This window comes from Melopsittacus undulatus, chromosome 2 (genome assembly GCF_012275295.1).
Source record: "Melopsittacus undulatus isolate bMelUnd1 chromosome 2, bMelUnd1.mat.Z, whole genome shotgun sequence".
In the NCBI taxonomy this organism is placed as follows: domain Eukaryota; kingdom Metazoa; phylum Chordata; class Aves; order Psittaciformes; family Psittaculidae; genus Melopsittacus; species Melopsittacus undulatus.
In genome coordinates this window covers 40,060,809-40,086,655 of record NC_047528.1, presented here as the reverse complement: position 1 = coordinate 40,086,655, position 25,847 = coordinate 40,060,809, and the positions used below count along the sequence as shown (strand labels likewise).

The 25,847-nt window shown below is 35.8% G+C and overlaps 1 protein-coding gene across 3 annotated transcripts in view; it reads left to right on the top strand.

Moving 5' to 3' along the window:
• The window catches only part of DACH1 (dachshund family transcription factor 1), a 366,347-nt gene that overhangs the window by 142,573 nt on the left and 197,927 nt on the right, over positions 1-25,847 (top strand). For all 3 annotated transcript variants that reach the window (XM_005148107.4, XM_031048082.2, XM_031048083.2), the window contains exon 2: positions 5,395-5,510. In XM_005148107.4, the coding sequence (XP_005148164.1) occupies positions 5,395-5,510 (116 nt within the window). The remainder of the gene's footprint in view (positions 1-5,394; positions 5,511-25,847) is intronic.

Here is a 25,847-nt window from a genome sequence, read left to right as displayed (position 1 = left end):
ACAACTGAGAAATAAAGCCTGGGTTTTCAATATGTACCTAAATGAGGTGCATAAATGCTGATATAGCTAAAATTGATATTGATATTCAAAGCTGTTCTGAGCAGTTCTAAGAACATAAAAAATACATTAAATAAATACATCAAATGTTTGTTACAGATTTGCTGCCTATCACCTCCAGAGTGTAACTCTCCCTGCCGCCCTCCAGTATTATTGATTATAAAACTGCCTGACCAATGGCAGCTCCACTGCATCATGTTTGCTCAGTTTCAAATTAGGGCAATATTTCTGTGTACTAACATGTTCACAGACAAGGTTAAAAATATACCTATATATGTAGAAAACCATCCCTGAAAATAATTAGTTTTGGCTAGAAGGTCTGTTTGACTTCTTTCAGCTGGTCAGAGTCGCTATTTTCTTTAGGATTATTTCATGTATTGAATAAAATTTTAAGGAGTGAAACTGTCTACAGTTAGTTTTGCACAATTATTCCTCAAAGTCAGGACATAAGAAAGGTAAATCACATCATTACCTCAACTTTGTTGCACACTCTTTTCATTTTATAGTAAATGTTTTGCCATGCAATCAGTCATCTATAAAGTGCTAGTAACACACTCTGAGAGGTATATGTGATTCATGAAGAATTTCAGCTGTTTTGGAGCCAATACCTTTCTTGGTTCTCAGAATTCTAACAGAAGTCTAGGTGTCTAAGGCTTTCAGGGATGAGGCCTTAAATTTTGAAGTTATGGCTGTCTCCTGGTAGATAGTGAAAAGAGATGAATAAAAATCTGCTTACTTTTAAATTCTGTAGATAAACCAATACCTATTCTCACTTCACCTCTTTCCATGTTACTGTACATGACCACATCTGCTGATTATGTCTGCTTTTTTCCACAGTCAGAGAGTTTTCTAGAAGCCAGCTCATACTTTGATAACACTGTCAGAGGTGTATAAAGCTGTAAAAGTATAATCAAAGCACAACATTTTAGCTGATAAGAACTCCTGATTCTTCCATTTTTTTTTATTTAATTCAGCTGTTTGTTGTTTAGATTCAGTAACGCAGGAAGCATGTAAGGCTAATATATGTTGATCGAAAGACCAAAAGAAAACTGCTTTGGAAAAGTTGTATTTTAGGGCAATATACTGTCAATTATTTCTCATGTTTTGTGTCTTTCATGCCAGTCACAGTGTGGAGGACATACACATCCTTTCCTTCAAAGCTGAAAATGCTAGAACCATAGTATTCTTAGAAGGATCTGTGAAGTTGAAGGGGTGAAACACAAATCTGGCCACAAATTGATGGATTTATTTTTCACCAGTTCTAGAAAGTGCTCTGAATATCTAATAGCTGATGCTAACGAAGAAAATATTTCCCTCTCTTCTTTAGAATTTCAACATTCACCAGTCTGAGCATTTGGTTCCCCTATTGCATAATGGCATATTGTAATTGTAAATTGTGGTAGCTGTCTAAAAATCATAAAACTCAGTTGTCTGTATGAATGTCTTCTAAGCACTGAAAAAAGTCAGCACATTTTGATACAAAGCTTACAGAAGCCTATATAAGGCAGCCAAATTTTGCATTTAGGTGCTCCACTTCGAAAAGAAAGGACTAAGTAATATGTGGTCCTGTAGGAATTTTTCTTTCTATTCTGCATCATATGGTAAGATATCACATGTATGAAAACTTCAGTTTTAGAAGTGAAAATATCTAACTGCCATGTTTATATCCCTAAAAGCGGAGAGTGTCAAAATTTTCTGTGGCATATCCCTTTTAATGCATAGAAGAGGAACTGGTACCTTCTCTTTTACTTTTCCTCAGCTCCTTAAAACAGTTAATCATTGTGATTTCCTTGAGTCTTTGTTGAAATTGCCAAATTGCTGCTCTCCCTAATTAATCTTCAAAGAATGAAACAGTAGAGACAAAGACCAGCTATGTCTTCCAGATATAGGTCTGTTTCTTCTAGTGTTTTCTTACAGAGTCCCAAAAGACTCCTTGATTTCTCAGTACTATGACCCCAGGTATTCACAAGACTTACACTGATTTTTTGTGTTTTGGCTCTTCAGTCTGTTTATCTTAGCTCTAAAAAAATTCAAACGGCAGTCATTTTCAAAATCAAAATGAGTCTGCTTTGAATAGTTTACCCATTGAGATAATTTGTGTTACCTTAAGGAGTCAAATGGCTCTTCAGGAGAATCAGTGTTGTTCTTCCAATGTTTTTTTTTTTTACACAGAAGACAAAAACTTTCAATGTCTTTTACATATAAAATATAAATTTGAGTAAAAAAAAATATTATCAACAGTTTTTAAATCATGCATGATTTTTGTGTTTCCATGACATCAACTAGAAGAATAACTTATATTGCTCTAGTGCTTAAATATACCTTTTGCATAACAAATCAGCTCATAGCTATTTAATTTAAGTTTTTATACTGAAAACAAATCTACATCTGATACAAAATAGGAATGTGAGTACATCTTGGAATGAAAGTCAGCATGCCCTAATGTAAAAATAAGTATGTCTTTACACAAGTTTAGGAAAAATACCAACAAAATGATTCATTAAGCTGTTTTTATCATCTGCTTATGATAGTTAAACACATTTGCTATGCTTTTAATGTTTTTTTTAAGAATCTATCATAAGGCTATAAAAATGCTAATGAAGTACAAAACAATATGGAAGTTTTCAAATAGAATCAAAGTTAGTATTTTTTAAAGTATTTTTTACAAACCATTTATTCCATAACTCTGGTAATGATTCATACAAAATTCTTGCAATTCACATAGTTTGAAAACATTATAAAATGGTAGTATTTCAAGTTTGGAATTTGGTTAATGAAACAAGTACATAATTTAAATTAAAAAAAGACAATTATTGTTACTTGATCAGTTATTGGGACAATCAAATTTACAGATTTTAACTGTGTATTGCATAGTCTTCCATGACTCTAAATCAGAGCTTCCAGACCTTAAGAAGTAATTCTTAATGCGTCTTAATGTGTTTTTTCTGCTTTGTTATAAGGAACAAGCATTTCTTAAATATAAAAATGCCATTTTATAATAAACTGGAATTAATGCTTTGTCTCTTAAAAATATAAATTAGGAAGAAAGAGCTTTACTTCTCAGAAATCTCACTTAAATATTCTTAGTTGAATTGAAATTGGGACTTTAGGACTTCATGGAAAGCCTTACTTAATAGTTTGGTATAAATCATGGGGCAGAGTTAGGTTATTGGGCTTCTTTATGGTTTTGAGGGTGACAGGCCTTTTGTAGAGAGGAGTGTGATCAACTTGATTGTAGAAGGCAACCAAAGAGTTTTGCCACGGATATTTCAGTGTCACTTCACAATTCAGTTCCATGGGTATCTTCTCTTAGGCTTTGAAAAGGGGTGGTTTTATTCCTTAAAAGTCAAAGACAAAAGCATTCAGGCTTCACCATGGGTATATTTGGTAGAAAGCATCAAAAACAGTCTTTGCAGGCATGAACTTCTTGGTTTTCTAAGACTTGGAAGCCATTGGTAGTGGGTTGTGCATTATGCTGTGGCACTCTGCTTGTGTTTTTTATGCTGGCTCTCATCAGTGATTTGAGAACAGTGGATCATCATAGGTATTTAAATTAATCCATTAAAATTTTCTTACATTGTGACTTTTTTTGGTGGGTGAATATATTAGAAACACTCCATTTAAATCAGATAATTTTTGGCTATAATGTTTTTATCAGTTTTATGTATATTCATGGTATGTTTATTTTTATTGTAAATCACAAAAGAAATTTCAGAGAAAAGAAGGAAGATGCAGAATTTGGTTCTGTGAGCTGGAATAAGACTATAATTTCTCTACAACTGTTTTTCTTGCAGTTGTGAACATATGACACTTCTGTTTGTAGTAAAGAAACTCAAAAATCCCAAACCAATCAAAGAAATTATCAAGCTTATAATTTTAATAATGACCTTAGCTCAGGACATTAAGTTGGGAATTAATGATCAGTTAAGGTTAATGACTCAATGCCTTGAGTCATTAAACTCCAAGAAAATGCCCTGTACTTTGATTGTTTTTGTTTTATTGAAGATAGGTTATAGAAGTTCCAAAAAAGGTATTTCCAAACACAAGGGGAATGAATACCAAAAAAACCCAGATGTATTTTAGTATCTGCCTCCTACAGCCACAGCATAGCTAAAAATGCCATATGCTTATTAGAGTTTTGTAAGTAAGTGTGAGGACTTAATGAGCAAAAGCTTTCAGAAGCACCTTTCTTTCTTTCTTATTTTGAAACAAGAACCTCAAATGTTTGGCAAAGCATAGGTTAACACTGCAGTGCTAGGACTGAAAATCACCTTTTTTGTGAAGTTATTCCACAATCTCCCCTAAATAAGCAGTTATAAGGTATTGCAATAGTACAGTGCTGTGATCTGTACATAAGAATACAAGCCTTTGGGTACGTGTTATATGTAGCAGGTACATATTTGCATGTAAGTGGGTAATAAGTATTTTCATTGTAATCCGTATCTAATTTGTATGCAACTTACACAGTCCAGGAGATGGAAAGTTGTGTATGTGAGCATTTAGCAGACAAGGAGTGCTTAAATGGGAAGCCCTTTATTTTTTCATACTGGGCAGATGTAAGCTTAACAATATCCTACAAATAATTCTGAGTCTTTTCTGACATAAAGTAGTATATTTAAAGTAAGGTGTCTTAGTGAGATTTTCACTTTAAATAGAATAAGGGTTAAATGATAACTTGACTTATCTTTTAAATGACAAAAAATAAAGAAATTGCAAGACCTTTTCACACATTAGATATGTATTGTCATTTATCATCTAGATATCAGGCTAGCAGTGCGAAGTAATAAAACATATCATCGAAAAATGTGCTATAGGTCTGAATCACTCTTTCATTCCACCTCCCAGCTAACTGTAGTATTAAATCAAACAAGCAGAACATTTCCTTAGGCAGCCATTGCCTTTTAATTTCCTGAAGAACCTTAAAATATCATTCATTACAAGTACTACACATATTTGGTTTTTAAAAGTCTCATAAATCAATACCAGGCTGACTGTAATAATTATTACAAGTTAGTGCATAATTTTCGTGCTGAAGGCTGCATGCAGAACTTTAGCATATGCAAACGAGGCAATTCAAACTGTGTATAGATATTAATATGAAGAAGCAGGTAACGAGGTGCAGGCTATGAATTATGCATCAAGAGCGCTGATCTTCAATGAGGAAAATGAATTCAGCATGTAATCTAATTAGTGATGGAAGTCTATTACATCTAACTGCAAAAGCAACCGTCCTTGAAACAAATTTATTTACAGTCCATGTTACCACTTGAAACAACTTTGAAATGATGTGTAAGACAACAGCTTAATTGTAAAAATTTGTTTGTTTGTTTGTTTCAGTTCTAGACCTGGAAGGCCTCCTAAGAGGACTCAAAGTGTCACCTCCCCAGAGAATTCTCATATCATGCCACATTCTGTCCCAGGCCTAATGTCTCCTGGAATCATCCCACCAACAGGTAGGATCACTAGAAACACCTTCACATGGACAATCTTTTGAACTCATGGCTTACATCCACCTGTTAATAAATTAAGTCTAGGAAATCAGCACCCAAATATCACAAGGGAGTTCCCATAATGTAACATTATTGCTATGTAAATGCATTATCTGTAATGGAAATTTTGGCAGCTCAGTACTTTAAAATACACATAAACAAGCAAATAATAATAACATATATTTTTTTCCCCTGTTCTTTTTCTTTATAAACAAAAAACATTCAGAGCGTGACTTACTTATCATTATACAATAATCTCTCTATTCATTTTTAATAGATTGGTTATCTTCTGATTTTTTGCTGCTTTACTTGATTAGATAATGTCATCATGCATATAGTTGCCTGAAGAAACAGAGTTAGTTAAAATAACTCCATGCTGCAGACACGTTTTTCTTAATTTTTCATCCTGAAATTCTATTTTGATATGTCTCCTGAGGCCTTATACTAATGTAAAGTTCTGTAACAATCTGCTTCTTATACTACTATTTTCCTTTGTAAGTTGCTGCAGCATCTCCTAGCAGTGACTTGTGCTTAGATACAGTTAAGAAAGGATGTGTTGTAGGAAGGAGATGAACAGAGCCACCTGAAGACAGAGGCACCCAACTGTCAAGCTACTGATGGCAGTGTTGTATTTTCTCTGTGTTATGGATGAGGTAAATTTTCCCACTTGCTTCAGCAAAGCTCACCTGAGCTTCCACTTCTCCCTGCTTGTTTGCATGGCTCAGACTCAAGCACTGATTTTTTCTAAGGCAAAGACAATAAACTAGACAGACACAAAGAGAGAGGACGATTACTGGGTCTTGGATATGGGATAGATGGGTGAATGTTTGAGTACATGCCCATGATCACAAGTCTGTTTAAGAATGAGCATGATTTTGTCATGGTTTTGGTCATAGCTGACTAAAAATATGCACAGTTCAGGAAATACCATATGCCAGAAACTGTTGGCAGTGTGAATGCAAATGTCTTGTCTGAAAAAGGGAAGAAAACGAAGAGAGTTCAGCTCTCTGGACAAAAGTGGGGCCATGCCAATTTGCCTTAGGGCTCAAGAACTGCTTTATAGTAGAGAGACAGATGCATAACCAGAAATAATTTGTTAGAAATTAACAGTTTTTCAAAGGCTAAAGGTCAAGAAGAGTGACAAAATCAAAAGAAGTCAGATGGGTTGGTAAAGAGAGAATTATAAAGTAAGTGGAGGAAAGGAGGGCTGACACTAAGAGTGCAGGCAGGCACAGGAGGGTGTCAGGCAAGTAGGACTCACTGTGGTAGTCTGGACAATTGTGACTAGCAAAAAAACGAATCCAGTTTGAAATATCTTGCACAGTAGTATTTGCAGGATAAAATCTAGTTTTGGATGCAGAGTTGATGCAGAGTGAATGCAACATGAGAATAATAGGGTCTATGTGGGAAAAGAACAAAAGTTTTTATAGGGTACAAGCATTTGTGTTTATGAGGGAGAGATCAAAAATTGCAGAAGCAAAGACAAATTATTTGGGGGAAGTCAGACAAGAAAATATCAAAGAAAAAATGCATGTAAAAAGTATAAAGGAGATTACATGAAAGAAATCAGAGACAAATAAGCAGGTCAAAAAGAGGGAGACAGGAAAAAACCCTTGTCAACAGTATCATTTGGGATTTTGTGTTACAGTTAATATGTAAGAGCAGATCACCTCTTGACATAATATCTTCTGGGGATTTTTTTTCAATTTTTTTTCTTCTAAGAAAGCAGTTTAAAATCACAACTAATGCCTAAACTATCCAGTTCCTCTCTAGTTCTTTAAAGGTGGTCATAAGAGGTTAATGATAAAAATGCATAGTACTGAAAACACAGATCCAATTTCTTAGAATATCAGCCCACAAAACCAGATGTAGGTCTCTTAAAAGCGATAATATAAAAGAACCCCAAAACCAAACCAATTCAAAATTAAAGGAAATAGGCATATGTAAGATTATAATTCATCAAATCCTTTTAGGATGGTGATGCTTTGTGAGGCTCTTGCAGAAGAGGAAAGGTTTAAATGAAACGGACAGTAAGTTTGAGCTGGTTTCACATAACATGGCTGACCACAAGAGAAGGGGTGAGCATGATTTTTTCCCATTTTGGTGATGCTGCATCCAAATAGCAGGAAAAATGTAAACATTGACACTGTTTGAAGCACACTGTAGGGTATAGTGTTCCACAGAACATGGCTCAGCAAACGTAAAGGAGCAACATTACATGACTGTCATTCCAGCATTTTATAAACAGGAAAGCATAAAAATATGCTTAAAAATCGTGTGTTCAAAACAACGAATAGTGCATCTGCATTGTGAGTAAGAGCAAAAACTACTCTTAAGAGCCTTACCAAGAAAGAACTGTTATAACTACAATAGATGATGTAGGTGCCATTATGTTCTTCCATGTTAGTTGATAATAGAAAATTCTTGCCATGGTGAACATTTTCCTCCATTTTTTCACTGTATACTTGTAGAACCACAGAATAGTTGGGGTTGGCAGACATCACTGGAGATCATCTGGTCCAGCCTCCCCTGTTCAAAGGAGGGTCTTTGTTGGTTGCTCAGAAGGAGGTTGTTCAGGGCTGCATGCAGTTGTAGTTTGAGTATCTTCAAGAATGGAGACTCCACAGCATTTCTTTTCAAGTTGTTGCAGTGTTTGACTACTCTCAAAATATTTTTTTCCTACTTTTCAGTGGAATTTCATGTATTTCAGTTTTTGTCTGTTGGCCAACACTGAAATGTCTGGCTCCATCTTTACTTAGTCCCCATCAGGTACTTGTACATATTGATAAGATCCACCCCACTCCCATGCCTTTCCTGGTTGAGCAGTCCCGGCTCTCTGAGCCTCTCTTCCTATGTCAGGTGCTCTAACCCCTTAATCATCTTTGTGGACATAAGATGACTCTGAGAAGTTTATGATGTTTGAATTTCCTGTTTGGATCCAGCTCTAAGCAGAAAAAGAACAAAGTACTAAATTGTTAAGTGCTCTCCCCCTCCTCTCTTTTTTTGCTACCAAGTTCTTTTCAGGCTTTCTGATTGATTTAATAATCTGAGTATAATAACTAAGTTTTCTTCCTGCCTACAAAAGAGTATAAGTGATCACACAAACAATTATGTGCCATTTAATGCTCTTTAAGTATCAGAGATCTGCAATTACTAGGTGAATCTAAGATATACAATGCTATGAATTACCATAGTGAAAATCTTCCTCTTTCTGAATTCTGCGATATACTAAAGAAATACATGTTTGAAGGTGGAAACTGCTTTCTAAAGGGGCTGGTTCAGCATGCATTGTTTATGTGTGCGAATAATATTGGTACAAAACTGTATGCTGAGACTTCTTATGAAATGTCATGATTATATGTTTTTGTAAGGAGGCAAACTTAAGGAACCCTTAAAAATCTACTCTGTTACTGGGCCAGTCTGAAAACCCATGCACAGAATCTCACATCATCACTTAGAATGAATTTGCTTTAGAGAGCATGAATTTTAGGGAGCATAAATTGAGGAAGTGAGGATCACCTCCTGGGTGATATTCTGTCCATTTTGTCACAAGAATCATAAATACTACCCACAATTGCCGGTCTATCCACTGTCTTTCATTAGTGTGAATTTACAGAATGTTCCAAAGTTCAGAAAAGACTGGTCAGCTGACAAAAGACAGTCTTACATTTACTAAAATAAACGTAGGACCCTTGAAGGTGTGACAAAGTGAGGAATGTGTAGCAACAGGAAATGAGGAGCTTCTTGAATTGTCCGTAAAGTTAAAATCTGTGTTACAAGTGATGTAGTCAGAAGAAAGAAGAGTTTGGTGTAGGTTCAGACAGGTGTACTGACTTTTCAGGCTTATTTGGAAAATGTCTTGAAGCCCTTCCAAAACTAGGTGGCTCATTGTAGTTAACTTTGATCTGCAGTTCTCTGTGCATTGCAGATCTTGGCTAAGGTGCTTAGAAGGCTTCAGAAACTGTCTAAAGTTGAAACGATAGACAACTGTGATGGGTCAGAAAAGCAGTACTGTAATTCCTGAGTAGAGTGTATGATACACATTGTGCTCTGTATTTTGTCTGTAGTTTCTATACAGCATATAAAATTATACTTCCATTATTTTTCACACAACCTTTGAAAAACTATTCACTTTTATTCTTTTGTTAATTATTCTTTAGTATTTTAGGGTTTGAAACTGTTTTATAAAGGTCTTGACATAATTCTTCTGCAGCTTGTCCTGCTGAGTCTATAAGCTACAGGCAATGAAACAAACTGCAAAACTCTTGTACTTATTTTAGGAGCTGCAACTTTCTCTCAAAGGTAAAATGTGAATATAGAGTGCTTTTGGAAATCACTATTATAGGGCATGATAAGAATACTACTTTGTTTATATCTATATATATATATAGATGTATCTTGGTCAATTAAAAAAAGTAATTTCAAAGAACCTTGTGTGTTGAATTTATTACATTAATTTTATATTAAATTAATCTCAGTAATTATTGTTGCTATTACTACTATTTTGAATTATTTGCTTTACGATAGGTGCTTTTGGCCATCTATTCCATATTTGATAGCAGACTTACCTTTTCCAGTGTAAAGATACTAAGCTTCCTCTGAAATGTTTCATATGTATGAATTCTAACTATTTTCCTGTATTAAACTCCTGTTCTTTTTTTTTTCTCTTCTCATGTGATAGTCAGAGGATGTAGTTTCTAATTTCATCCTTATTTTCTCTCTGTGTGCCTGAATCAATAAGATTTTATTCCAGCTTCCATCCTGTACAAAATGCTCTGAGCTACGAAGCATTTTTGTGAGGGGTTAGAGTAAGAAGCAAACTGTAAGGTTTTGTATAGATTATTTGAGCTTGGAGGACAAATGGAGTTCAGAGATTCAGCTGTTGATAAAGTGTAACAATGTTTCTGCTAAAGTAGAAGATGGAATTATTTGGTGTTTAAAGAAAGATTAATCAACTAAATAATTTCATTTTCTCTGGCTCACAGTTATTGATGTTGTATTAGGCAGAACTTAAAGAATGGTTAAAATATAATTATAATTGTTATTATAGCCACATCATATTAGATAGTGCCAAGAAACAAAATCTACAGTCGGAAGGATTTTCTCCTGGTAGATTCAGTCCTGTAAGGTTTTAAGAATGTATTTAACTTACTGAAGTGAACAGAGTTGATTTCAATACGTATTCTAGGTTCTAGAAATTAAATTTGAGTTACATAGTAATTTCGAGAAACAAACCTATTTAGTTATTTATTTTACATAATGCATACATTTTGTGATCCTGTGTTGGTTAAAAAGATAGACATTAATAAAATTGTGTGGTTATCGCTTACTTCTTTTAGAATGCATTCCATGTTAACAACACAGTGTTTTGTTTATTGGTGTTTAATCATTTTAACGTTGGCATTGCTTTTGATTTGTGTCATAGGATGATGTGCTGTTTATTGGTTGGGACTGAGCTAACTTACTGTAAAAATAAGCAACAGAGTCCTGCTTTCAGAGTGATAAACTGTAACCTAATTCAAGAAACTGAATCAGATTACACAAACATTTTTGCACTTCATTAAGGAAGAAGTCACTATAATTAATGTGAAAGCGTCTATCGTTCACCAGTTGATGTATCAGTGGGAAGATACACTGACTCAACTTTGTAAATACATTGTTTCATAGTTCTTAAACTCATTAAGGTGTAATTCAGGCCACCTGTCCTCTTCCGGAAAACAGTCATAACTTTGTCATATAATCATCCTGTTGAAAGGCTAGCTATCTTCTACTTTATCACAAGAGACTTTCTCACTGAAAACCAGTTCTGGAAGCTCACTAGTTTAAGTTCCAATGAGTCCCTTATATTCACTGCTTAATAATTCAGTTGGTTTTCCATGTAGCCACAAATCTTGTAATAATCCCCAGATCAGGTAATTTCAGCAACTTTTAGGGTAAGAATACAAGACAAAGTGGGAACTTCAGTGCTTAGCTATATAATCTCAGCCATATGAAAATACATTATTTTCTGAGGAAATAGAGAACCTTTTTCTTATTGAAAAGTTTTAATCAGTAAGAACTTGTACATTTTGCAATATTATACTATACAACACTACATATATTTAAAGTCTACAAGATAGTAATGGAAGACATCAAGTCAGAGAGTCAAACCTCATGCAGGTTTACCCACTGCCTGTTGAGAAGAATCCCTAGGCTGAACTGTTTCCAGAAATGCTCACAGCTTTTTTGATATAAAGGAAATAAGTTGGTTCACTTCAAAAGAACTCTGGGGTTAAATATTTAAGCAGTGAGGATAGTCAGGTATCTTGATACTCTCAAGGTACTCAAACTGAGGAGTGAAGTTATTTTACAGTTATAAGTTATAAGCAAGTGAATCTTCTACTTGCATTTTGTGACTATACATTTAGCGTTAGGTTGTGATGTGCACAGATTTATTGCTTTTCAATGGAAAAATCTGAGATAAGAATTTTTTGTTTCTTCCTGGATCACAGAATAATTTTGCCTTCTGAAGGCAAAGGGTATAATGCTATTGATATGTTGATTTCCCCATTTCTGTACCAGTTATGTAGGATCCCAGATGAAGGAGTATATTCTGTGAAGATAAGCTATTAGAAGATATTAGTAAAGCCTCTAATGATGTGTGTTACTTTTCATATATGTGTAGCTTTGTTAAATCAGGGTAGGTTTAATGTGATCAGAAAAAAAGTGTCTCTGATTCTGGAAGTGGTCCTCACCCAAATTCTAGTTTCTTTTTTCAAATCATAGAAGTATATTAAACATCTTGAGGAAAAAGACACCCACTTCTCAAAGGAATGATGATTTTGTTTAGTCATCAGAGTTTCCTATAAAACAAATAACATGCAAACCAAAATGAAATACAGAACTGCAGCAAACTCTTGGTGTAAAAGAAAGCAATTAAAATAATATTCTTAAAGGCAGGTATGTGGTGAAGCTATCAGTGACTAAATTTGGGCTTGGTAGTGGAAGCATTTACAAGTGTTTACTGCAGCTTTCTGAATTCCAGTATACTACTACTTGTAATTAAAAGTAAAACTTTATTGAAAAAATACATATTGCAAAGTATTCTGATTATTCCATAAAATTTAAATATTCACCATGTAAGCTTACAGATTCTGGGAAATACGGAGATTGTCTTGTGGCTCAAATTTCAGGCATTTCAACAGAAAAACATCAAGATAATCATTCTTCTCTGCACTCTTGCTTTTCACTGGGAACATTTAGCAGAATAACCTAATACCCAATCATGTAATTTCTAATTAGTTCAAAGCTAAACTTCCACAGAGCAAACAGTGCACTGCTATTTTAGACATCAAACACAGAGCATTATTTTATTAGACACTGCCACTAGGAATGAACCTGAGCTGCTGAATTTGGAATAATATCTATCTCAGTCTTACAAACACATTGCTCTTTTACCTGAACAATGTTGAATGCCATAGCAATATAGTAAGACGGTGCTTGTTAGAGTAAGCGTAGCAAGATCTGCTACAAAGCTCAGTTCCATCATGTTGCTAACTATGGTACTGCATCATGACGATGACATGAAGTTCTTGAATGCTATCAAGGTAGTGTTCTATCTCCTTTACAGAATTAGACTACTTATGTCCTTGCATGACATGATCAGTGAAGGGTGAATGATTTTTTTCCTCTTCATTTTATATTTAATCTGCTACCAGTGCTACATGCAGCATTCAATAAAAAATTACTTCAAATTTATATATTCCAAAGTTATGGTCCATGATTTCATTATCATGTGTTTGGGGATTCTCTAACATGCAAGAAGAAACTGAACTGCAGCTTAATATACTGTACTTTTTTTTTTTTTGTTTATTTTTTGATATGATTATCTCCTGGTTAAGAACAATGTGTGCTGTGGAGTATTCTAGATCTCATGCAAGTACTTCAATATGAAGGGAATATCCAGGAAATACATGGGGTAGTCTAAGTGTTTTTGTTACATGGTACAGGATGTAGGTGAACTGAAGAATTTACTCGGGTAAATGATAACTTCAAGATGAGTATTCAAGCAAGCATTATTACGTCTGTGCACATTTAGAAGACTACAAGAGAAAAAAAGAATTAGCTAATTACTATATTAGTTGGTTTTAGTAACATTTCTTTTAAAGTCACCTGTGTTTGATAACAACTTGGAAGGGTCAAGCATCTAATGATCACATCATATCTAACTTTTCAGGCAACAGGCTTGTAGAACACAAAATGAACATAGTTTTCCAAGCAGAAGTAAGTCACTATCAGTTGTCCTACACCTCTAGTATCATTGCCTGCATGAATTTCATAAGACATAATAGCATACTGGGAGAATTATAATGAATGCACTATCAGTTGTGCACAGTGCACTGTACTGTTGTTATTAGTGTTGTCCTGTGCAGTATATTAGAGCTATCATAAAGTAGTCTTAACTGGAGAAGGTTTTTGAAGAGGAAGGTTGTTCTGCTTCAAGTCCTGGATTCAGAATTCCAGGTCCAGATTGTTGTTCAGACATGGTTTCAGGTCGTCTGCAAGTTGCTTAGCTTTTATCTTCTTGTTTGCAAATCAGAGAGTATTTATATCAGAACTGTATTGTGATGCGAAGTTAAGCATGTAGAAAGATCTGCCGATGAACTGTATTGCAGATGTAAAATGGTCTTTCACTTGCTGCTCACAAGCGCTGCCTCCAAGAGCTTGTGGTTTAAGAAAATTCATGCTGTTGGCCTGAGTTTCCATGCATTCAAACTGCTATGTCTGAAAACCTCATTTTACTTTCTTCATGTGAGAAGACTTCTTTAATTACTTCAGGATACAGAAACAGGTAGCTATGTTGGTTGTTTGCTGTGTATCTGAGGCAGCAAAGGCAAAGGCAAACATAGTGGGAAGGAAAGGGACAGAAAGGGGGATTAAAAAATTGTATCTGTGATGGAGGAAGAGAAAGGGGGAGGGAAGAGACAGTATCATTAGCTAAGAGTTGGTATAATCAGCTTATTTAACGTAATACAAGTTTGTTGGTTTGCTGTTCTTTATTAATTTGTGACTATTGAGAGATCACACAGTTATGTTGTTACAGTATTTGTATTATTTCTTTTAGGGGTTATCCTCTTTCAAAAGTCCATATTCAGGAGCCTGCATTTTGTCTTTCTGAAATGTTTTTTTAGTTATGAATGTTTTACAAGTAACTCTTCAATGGTCTCCTTTCAATTCACTCTTAATTGCAATGAGATACTGTGTTCAAGCTGTCAGCAAAGTATAAACTTTTACTGCTACTAGTATTGGAGGCATGACTACTATGGGCACTTAGAAAAGAAATCTTAGATTGAGGAAAATGTTGCTGTTATTACACTGCTTTGATGAGGTCATAAATTAATGATGTACTAGTTTCTGATGATGGAAACAGTAGCATGCTAGTACTGAGTAAGCTGGGGAAAGGAAAACTGCACCTGGTCAAGACCAAATTAATAATGTCACTGCATCGTTTTAACTTATGAAAATGCATACAGATGGCAGACAGAGAGACAATGTACTGATAAGTTTTACTGAAAAGTAAGGTTTTGTCAACATTACCTTTTTGTTAGGTGGTGGCTGAGATTTAGGTTGAAATAAGGGAAGTAGAACAAGTTGCAGGGAGTGTTTTAAATGTGCAGATGCATCTACTAAATTTCCTTTATTACACTGTCTGATATTACAGGCACTAGGACCACATACATGGCTTGAACAATCCGGCTGCACTTGCTGAGAGGAACATGAATAGAATAGCATTGCTTTCTGTGGGCTACTTTTCTAGAAGAATGTTTCTGGCACTTGTAGTGAAAATACAGAGCTTAAAACATGAGATGATGTCAGTTGTGTATTCCAAGAATTTCCATTTATGATTACATCAGGTTACTAGAGCTGCCTTCCTAGGAACCATGAAAATCAAGGGTAAGATCATAGATAAGCAACATCACTAGTAAAAATAATGATGTCATTTTTTTGATGACAGTAAACTAATCATATGCTATGATGCATCAGTCCAGTGTATGGAGACTAGATATAACTACTGTATTAGAAAGCTGATTCTGTAATGTCACTGAAGCTTGGATTTCAGATGGTGAGAAAAGCTGTTTGAGTGCAAACACTGATAGGTTTTGCCTGTACCCTTGCTTAATAAATGTGTATAAATATCATAGAATCATAGAATCATAGAATAGTTAGGATTGGAAAGGACCTCAAGATCATCTAGTTCCAACCCCCCTGCCATGGGCAGGGACACCTCACACTAAACCATGTCACCCAAGGCTTCATCCAACCTGGTCTTAAACATTGCCAGGGATGGAGCATTCACTACCTCCCTGGGCAACCCATTCCAGTACCTCACTACCCTTACAGTAAGGAATTTCTTCCTTATATCCAATCTAAACCTCTGCTGTTTAAGTTTCAACCCATTACCCCTTGTCCTATCACTCCAGTCCCTAATGAATAGTCCCTCCCCAGCATCCCTGTAGGCCCCCTTCAGATACTGGAAGGCTGCTATGAGGTCTCCACGCAGCCTTCTCTTCTCCAGGCTGAACAGCCCCAACTTTCTCAGCCTGTCTTCCTAGTGGAGGTGCTCCAGTCCCCTAATCATCCTCATGGCCCTCCTCTGGACATGTTCTAACAGCACCATGTCCTTTTTATGTTGAGGACACCAGAACTGCACACAATACTCCAAGTGAGGTCTCACAAAAGCAGAGTAGAGGGGCTGCTGGTCACGCTCCTCTTGATGCAGCCCAGGATACGGTTGGCTTTCTGGGCTGTGAGTGCACACTGGTGGCTCATGTTCATTTTCTCATCAACCAACACCCCCAAGTCCTTCTCTGTAGGGCTGCTCTGAATTTCTTCTCTGCCCAACCTGTAGCTGTGCCTGGGATTGCTCCCACCCAGGTGTAGGACCTTGCACTTGTCATGGTTAAACTTCATGAGGTTGGCATCAGCCCACCTCACAAGTGTGTCAGGGTCCCTCTGAATGGCATTCCTTCCCTCCAGCGTATCAACAGAACCACACAGCTTGGTGTCATCGGCAAACTTGCTGAGGGCACACTCAATCCCACTGTCCATGTCAGCGACAAAGATATTAAACAAGACCGGTCCCAACACCGATCCCTGAGGGACACCACTCGTTACTGGTCTCCAGCCGGACATTGAACCGTTGACCACAACTCTTTGAGTGCGACCATCCAGCCAGTTATTTATCCACCCAGTGGTCCACCTATCAAATTGATGACACTCCAATTTAGAGACAAGGATGTCATGTGGGACAGTTTCGAACGCTTTGCACAAGTCCAGGTAGATGACGTCAACTGCTCCACCCCTGTCCATCGCTTTTGTAGCCCTGTCATAGAAGGCCACCAAATTGGTCAGGCAGGATTTTCCCCTAGTAAAGCCATGCTGGCTGTCACCAAGCACCTTGTTCTTTTTCATGTGCTCTAGCATGCCTTCCAAGAGAATCTGCTCCCAGATTTTGCCAGGCACAGAGGTGAGACTGACTGGTCTGTAATTCCCCGGGTCATCCATTTCCCCCTTCTTGAAAATGGGGGTTATATTTCCCTTTTTCCAGTCATCAGGAACTTCACCTGTGTGCCATGATTTTTCAAATATGATGGCCAGTGGCTTTGCAACTTCATTCGCCAGCTCCTTCAGGACCCATGGATGGATTTCATCAGGTCCCATGGACTTGTGTACATTGAGGTTCTTAAGATGCTCTCGAACCAGATCCTCTCGTACAGTGGGCCCAAGGTCTAGGTTTTCACAGTCCCTGCGTCCGCCTTCCAAGACTCGGGTGCTGCGGTCAGAGCCTTTGCCAGTGAAGACCGAGGGAAAGAAGCCATTCAGAACCTCAGCCTTCTCCAAGTCCTGTGTAGCCAACCAAGAGTCTTGGGCCCCCATCCCCTCTAGGGCCATATCCCATGGAACCTTGCTAAGCAGGTTCCTGAAGAGGCCAAAGTCTGCTCTCTTGAAGTCCAGGGCAGTGAGCTTGCTGCACGCTCTTCTCACTGTCTTGAGGACCTCAAATTCAACCATCCCGTGATCACTGCATCCAAGACTTCCCTGGAGAGTCAGATTTTCAACGAGCCCCTCCCTGTTGCTGAGCACGAGGTCAAGCAGGGCACCTCTCCTCGTTGGCTCCTTTATTGCTTGCAGAAGGAAGTTGTCTTCCACACAATGGAGAAACCTCCTGGATTGTTTGTGCCAGGCCGTACCATCGCCCCAACAGATGTCAGGTTGGTTGAAGTCCCCCATGAGAACAAGGGCCTGTGAGCGTGAGGCTTTTCCTATTTGTAGAGTTCTTCATCCACAGGCTCCTCTTGATCAGGCGGTCTGTAACAGATCCCCACAGTAATGTGTCCCATCACTGATTTCCCCTTAACCCTGACCCACAAACTTTCTGTTAACTGATCACCTGTCCCCAGACAGAGTTCCATACTCTCCAGCCTATCCCTAAGATAAAGGGCAACTCCCCCTCCCCTCCTACCGGGCCTGTGTTTTCTAAAAAGCCTATAACCTTCCATTCCAACACTCCAGTCAAAGGAGCCATCCCACCATGTTTCTGTGATGCGTATTATATCATAGCCCCATAGATGTGCCCACATCTCTAATTCCTCTTGTCTGTGGAATGAAGTTAATCACTACTAAGGTATAAAAGCATTTGAAAGCAATTAAAAATGCTTATATGGAAATGCTGCTTTAAGTATAAGCAACTTGTTTTTTCTACCTTCTCCTCTATAGCTGGATACCATTTGTCCAGTACATGGTAAAGATGGTGATTTTTTTTTTTCATTAAAATCTCTTGCAGGATATACTTTGCTTTTGGCTTCTTTAATCGCTGTCTTCTTCACTTTTGAATTCACCTTTTCTCTTTTTTACTGCTGTTCTGGAGGCCCCAGGTTAACTTCCTGATGATGAAAAAGGAAAAAAAACGTAACATATATTTTTCTATAGGTATGGTGTCCTTATCCCTGTGCACAAAAAGAAGCATTCAGTCCAAACACAGGATAATTACCATGATCAGATTTACTCAGAGGAACAGCTTATTTTTTCATTTGAAAGCAAATATTTCAAATTAATCCTTTTTTTTTTTTTTTAGTGGAAAATTTAAGGTCATCATGATATCCACAGTTGTACCTACTGTAACTGCTGCTAGCTGAGTGTTTAAGTTATAGATAAACATTCACAAAATTTCTTTTTTTTAACACACTTCTCTGCATAATTTTCTCAAGAAAAATATTTGCTTTTAAAATACTTTGCTAGGTGCAAAAGCTTTATAGTGTCAGTAGAGTTTGCTATTACCACTATGGTGTTTTATGATGTGTTCTGGTGGTATTTTGTTTACCACTTACTTACTTCAATCTCCACTTATATTACCAGGAGTGAGTTTGATATCAGTCAAAATATTAAGCTTAGTATTGAGAGGCTGTGTCATCTTAAAGTATTTTGAATTCCAAGTCACATGTTCTGAGCAAATACTTACTCTATGTGGATATGTATCTTAGAATTTCCTGCAGGTGATCTGGAATCTCACCTTTGCTTGTTACTTCTTGTTTGTAACTCTCCCCTGAAGACTAATAAAAGAACTAGAATATGTAATTCTTTATCCACGCTAATTTGAGACATTTTCCTTAAGGAGCACTGGAAATTTCACTGGTTCCAGATTGCATAGATTTAGCCTTGGCATGAATTTTGAACTATATAAATTCTACTTCTTAAACTCACAGAACAGTGGTATAAGTATTTTAATTTATCTTTCTTCTTCCCCTCCTTTCTCAAATCTACTGCTTTTTTAATTTAAAATTCAGATTTATTTAATTAAATCTTTAATATTGGAAAGAAATATTTTTGGACAGGTAACAAGAAATGAATAGTAACTGTAATTCCAAATAAGATTTTCCCTGTGATGTTTTTCCTTACCATTCTTTCCAGGTATTTAATTCCCTAGTCCTGTCTAGCTGATCAGACAAGAGTGTCACAGAACTTTCTTTGTCAATGGACTGGCAGTTTAAACGTTAAAAGAAGTACCAGGATTTTATATTAAAAATAATGATGTACTTTTTCAAAGTTTTTATTTACATTTTAAACTGTAGTTTTTATCAAGGAAGTTAATAGATTCAGTAGGTAGCCCAGATTAAAGTAGGGCATAGGCAAAACAGAAGGATATTTAATGTAGCCCTTATATAACTTGTAATCAAGTAATGTGAAGGTTATTGCCAATGAATTTAATCTAATTTCTGTCTTACATCTTAGATTGTTTTAATTCTGTGTAACCACAGAAACTGTATTTGCTGTGCCCTTGGAAAATCCTTTTTTTGTGTGTGCTAAAATTGTGTGATAAATGGTTTTTTTTGTTGTTTTGGTCTGCAATCCAGAACTGTTTATATAACCTCTGAGATAGCAATGTCTTTTGGAGTTATATTTCAATCTGCTTCATTGCTTCTTTTAGAATTATTCATGATTTAATTGTATTTACTCACTTAACATGGATCCATCTGTGGCCTGCTCCTAGTAGAAGGCTTCTCATTTCATCCTCAGTTACTAAATGCTAACAGCACATGCATTGCTTTGTTCCATTTCACTTTTTGCATGGTGTTGTTCCTATGGTTACTTAGAGTGGTTCTTTCTGCCAGAGTGTACTATATAATTGTTCACTTTTTATTTCTTGTGTTGGTATGTTTTCTGCTGCCCTGACTTTATCTCTGTATTCAAAAGTTGTTTTATCTTACATGATATGCTGACCTACAGGTCTCAGTGTCTTTTTCATGAAAGACTTTGAAGTTGATTATAACTTAAACAACTTTTTTGTGTGCATGTGGGATATCAATATCATAGTGTGTGGTATGATGCTTCCTAATTTCTTTGAATAATTTTGATTAGGCCACTAAATTTTGTCCACTATCTTGTCTTTTAAATAGACTATAATATGCCCCTTCTGCCCATTTTTCATGCCTGAATGATTTTGAGATTCCTCTGAATTCTTTCCCCTTTAAATTCCTTTCTACTTTATGCTGTTGTGTTTTCATCAAACACAAAGCCAAATTAAAGCAAAGATGCTTAGTTAAAGTTCACTTACTGGTTTTACTTTGAAGTCTATAATGTGCATAGGCTAGACTAGAGTAGACTAGAATAGTCCAGTTGGAAGTGACCTACAATGATCATTTAGTCTTAGTGTCTGAATGCTTCAGGGCTGACCAAAACCTAAAGCATGTTATGTAACTATATTTTGGCAAGATTATTAGTTTCATTGTAAACACATCAATGCTTGTGTTTGGAGCCCAACAGATTTATTTCCCTCATTCCTATCATGTTCATCAGTCATGAATCCTTTGTCTCACCAGCCTGGCTAATCTAGTAAATGTAGGAGGTATGCCATAAGGTTATGTTCTTTTAAAGGAAAAAATAAAAACCCCTAAATGCTAATAGGCTGCAAATGAAAGGGGGTTTCCAGTGCTAACATTGCTCATTATTTCTTCTAAGTGCATCTCATGTCCATTTTGTCAAAAGTCTGAAGAAAATATGGACTTGAATTCTTACTCCTTTTTTTTCTGTTTCCTCCTGCTTCCTAGCTGCTTCTCAGAAACCTTTCAGACAATGTAATAATCTTCTATTGTCTTGCTTTTCTTTCATATATTGCATACATCTTCTAGAAGAAACCTCACTGCCTGAGAAAATGGCTACTTAATGAGAAATCTTCAGCTTTGTATAACTGCCACAAAAAAACAAGAACTTTTCAAGACTATTTTGACAAATACATCTTCTCATGCTGTCTTTGCATGATGTCTTTACTATAACAAGTTGCTGCAAAAATATCTACTAAATGAAGACTCAATGATTTTATCATAGTGTGAAAATATTATTTGCGGTGTACAGGGTCAAAAATCACTATTCACAGAGCTTATCCCATGAAAGATCACCTATGAAGAGAATTTTCACCGTTCTTTTAAAATTGCAGTCGTGATGAAAAGTTTTTTTTTTTAGTAATTTCTCTTTTCTTTTGTTTTTAATATTTCTCATCTAGTTTATAGAGCTTGAAATCTGTAATTCTCACCAACATGCACAATGGACATCTCTTTGTTGCTGAGGCTTGCAAGATTCCACTCTACATGTTCGGCTGTTACCATCAACATTTTAATGTGAAATATACTATGTAAGAGCACTTTAATTAGAGAGAGTGTGTTACAGAGAAGAGAGGTTTTTCAGTGCAGATATTAAAACAGTCTCATTCTGTCATGAAAGCCAGAAGCAGAGGGAATGCTGGTACATTTTTATAAATTCTTTTTGGTGTTGGAAATAATTTCAGATACTTCTCCTTCTTTGGTCTGTCACTGCCTTCAAAAAGGTGTTAGTAAGAACATATTTACAGTACAAAAGAGATCATTCATTGACAACTTGGTTGCATCATTATTATAGCATGACAAAAGAGCTTCCATTCCTGACTTAGTACCTCTGTGTGGTGCATGTACGATGTGAACATGCTAATTCAGATATCTCGGTACTGTGCTCCACTAAATGAAATAAATAGGCCCATAATCATCACTGAGTATCATCCCTTTAGGTTTACTCAAGTGAACAGAACTGCATCTTTCTGAGCGTGTTTGAGATTTTCTGTATGCTTGGATGGTTTAATATTTTCAAGTTTTTCCATGCAGCAGGAAAAAGCACAATGATATGGTGGATTCTGTATTATATGAAAGGGACTGAGATACCTCCTGATATCCTACTGTGCACCAGATTTCTGCCCCTAATTCAAGACTTGGCAGTATCTTTTGGGACCAACCACTGAGCGTCTTGTTCAGTAGTTCCTACTGATAACCCTGTTACTGCTGATGTGGGCCAGATTTTATCAGTAATCCAGCTGTGAAAGACTTAATCCAGTAGATGCTTTCAATTCTTTAGCAATATGTGCTCTGACATTAAATCTAGTTTTTGATTAAAAGGTGAATGTTTATGTTGTGATATCAGTTTGCCTCCCTAATTTGATTTTAATATGAAGTGGAACAAAGAGAAAAAAAAAACGTTTTCTTCTGTCTTGTCCAACAGGATCTATTTTTTTATTTTTTTGCATAAAAATAGAGTCCTTGAAAGAAAGAAAGAAAGAAAGAATGTTTAATAGAAAAGTTTTTCTTCTCTAAAGAACAGTATGAAGCATGTGTCGTTTTGAGACTTACTTCGTTTTTATAAGGTTTAAATACCTAAAGTGTTTTAAACTTTTCTGAAGTAGAGGGTTTAATCAAATAATTATAAAGGATGTGGAGAGAATTTTGTAGTAGTTATTTATGAGCTTAAAAGTAATTTTTAAGGAACTACCTACCTACATGTAGAATTCCATATTATAAGGTTCAATAATTTTTTTAGAAAAGGCAACCATACAAGTAAGTATATTCACTATATTTTCACTATCCAAGGAAAGTAACAAATTTTGCCTAGGTTTAGCTATTAAAAAGTTAGCTATCAAGGAGGAGATTCATCTGCTAATATGTCATAAATGTAGCTGTTAAAATCTCAGCAAGTCATCTCCTTTCATAGTTAGTGGAAGGTAGCAGACATCTCTAGAGGGTGATACATCTCAGTATAAGATAGGCCACATGAATCACCTTCTGGAAATGCCCATGTCTCTTCATTGACTGTAGGCAACCTAGACAAAGAGTTTGGACTGAATGCTTATATTTTAGAAGGTTAATGTGAAATTAGATGGGTGAAGTTGTCAATTAAGGTAAATTATTTTCAAAGCGTGGATGCATATCTGTGCTTATACACTGTCTGTTAGATGAATCAGTGGAAGCGATTGATAGATTTTACAGTATTTGAAGAAGCTCAGTATGTTCTACGTATAGTAATAAAAAGAAATAATAAATGTTTTATTCTTTAATTTGCACAAAATGTTGTATGTCACGTGTAATTTAGAAGGCGATCACATATCATTTTAGTCAAGGATTGAAACTTCTGAGATCCCTTGGAATACACTATGAATTGTGTCTGTTATTGGGTTCTGGTAGCTAGACATACCATGTACGTATTTTAGTGCACTTAAAAGATTGATAAATCTTTTCCTGTGATAATGAATTAATATGCTATTTAAATAACCAAACTCATGGTATTTCTTGATGTTAACCGCAGTAAAATAGCTAGTTTTAATTTTAGCATGAGAACAGTCCTCCTGTTCTTATGTAAACAACATATAAATTAGTATATTATTGTAAACAACAATGAATTAGTATTAAATATTTTGATTATAATTATTATATGAACTAATATTATTCTTTCTGGAGTTTTCGAAAGTAATTTACTACTATCATTCTGCTTCCTGTAATGTGGTAAAGTTGCAATGACAAATTCTTTTAGAATTTATAGCTGCAACAATGCAAGTAACTCTACACTCTCTAAAAAATATGTGTTGTCATTAAGTGAAGTTGGAAATGCAGCTATCCAAATTGGTAAGTGCTGAATTCCATCTCCCCTTGCTAACTGTTGTAGTTCCTCCTTAAAAATGTATCTTTAAATACCTTATCTAGCATAATGTCTGTTATTTTTCTGTGCTGTATGGGAGGACTTTAATCTTAAAATGCATAATGTCGTACAGTAATTTTCAGCATGTTGAAACACTGTAAGAATCAGAAAGAGCAGATGTGTCTGAGCTCTCCAATCAGTAGTAGTTGTCCACATCTAGTTTTATTTATTAAATGTAGATGTAAATTTTCATATCATTGGAAGAAAGTGCTGATAATCCTAATGTCCAGTTATATGTGTTTGAAAAGATGAACAATGTCTGAATAGTAAATCTGGACACCTTATTTATATTAAAAGTTTGTCATGCTTTAGTTCTCATAATCTTTATTTTTTTCCACAGACACCAGACTAAATCTAATAAAGGGAAAACATATTCATTTTTTTCTAAGTAAAGATGTACCGTATAATCATAAAAAAATCACTTATAGATGATGACTTCTTCGACTGCAGATTGCTTTTATTTTATTTTGTCAGTGTTTTGAGTCTACTAATCCATATTTGCCTACTGTGTTTCAAAAGGGAATCAAATTGGTTTTGTGGTACATTAATGTTTTATGCAATATTCCATAGAGAACATTAAATCAAAATAAAAGAAAAAGGTTGACCTCTAACACTTACACCCATTTCTTATGTCAAACTGGGAGATGTTGAAAGCCCTATATGGTCGTAACCCTTCTATCTAACTGTGACCCTCCTTAACATTAAGCAGGTGACTCGATTAAACATAAATCAGGCATAAAATGCCCTGCATGAGGCAGCACAGTGAATCAAGCAAATTATCAAATGGCAAAACTCATTCTGTGCTCTGGGCAATGTAAGCTGCCAGCACTTATACATCAAAACTTCACTCAATGTAAGATTGATTTTATTTTATTTTGTTTATTTTAATTCCCTACAGCAAGCTGTGTTGGTTGTGTAAAGCACTGTCTGCATCATTACATTCCTAAGAAATGCTTTTCTTGTTTAGGAAAGGCTGATCACAATCTTAAGCGACGTAATCTATCTAAGACTAGATATTCTGCTCTCTGTCGTGGGTTCTGGTGGAGCTAATATTTTGTGCAGTAATACCAAAACTTAAGCTTCTGTGATCGTATAGATTTTTCTCTGTTTGTTTGTGAGTATACACACACTATCAACTTTATAAAAAATACGAGCACATAAGGGATAATGTTATAAAATTGAATAACCAGTAGCCATTGAAGATATTTTCCAGTATTGGTAAAGATTCTGGGATTAAAGCGTGTAAGTCCAATCTTAAACAAGAATGAATTTTTATGTAAGTTGATACATGTCTTCCTTTCACAGTTGCTTTTTATGCTGCCTTAAAACATGTCAAAATAATCCCCAGCAGAGGAGCCTAAAAGGAATGTCAGCTCTGTGGTTATGTAAATCGAATTGAGTGCTTTACAGCAGGTTTAAGATTTTTATAACTCAGGAGTTGTTAACAGCCAGCTGGTTTGTATCTGTTTTTTATGGTTATTCTTGTCATAGGCAGCCTCCACAATTTTTAATTATATTTTATGGTATGTGTTTTCCCTCCTCTTGAATCCCACAGCCACTCTTTGCTTCAAAAGATATTTTCCACTGGGAAGAGGAGTAGCATTGCTTTGGGACTCCGTCATTAGAAATACTGTTGTATAATTACCTCCTGGTAACAACAGTGGAGTGTGAATCTCCATTGCAGAACTTTAACTTGCTATGCCAGGATGGAAATCTGTAGTATTCTTCACACCCGGTTAGGATGTGATGCCTGCAGCCTTTAGCTCAGACTGTTGT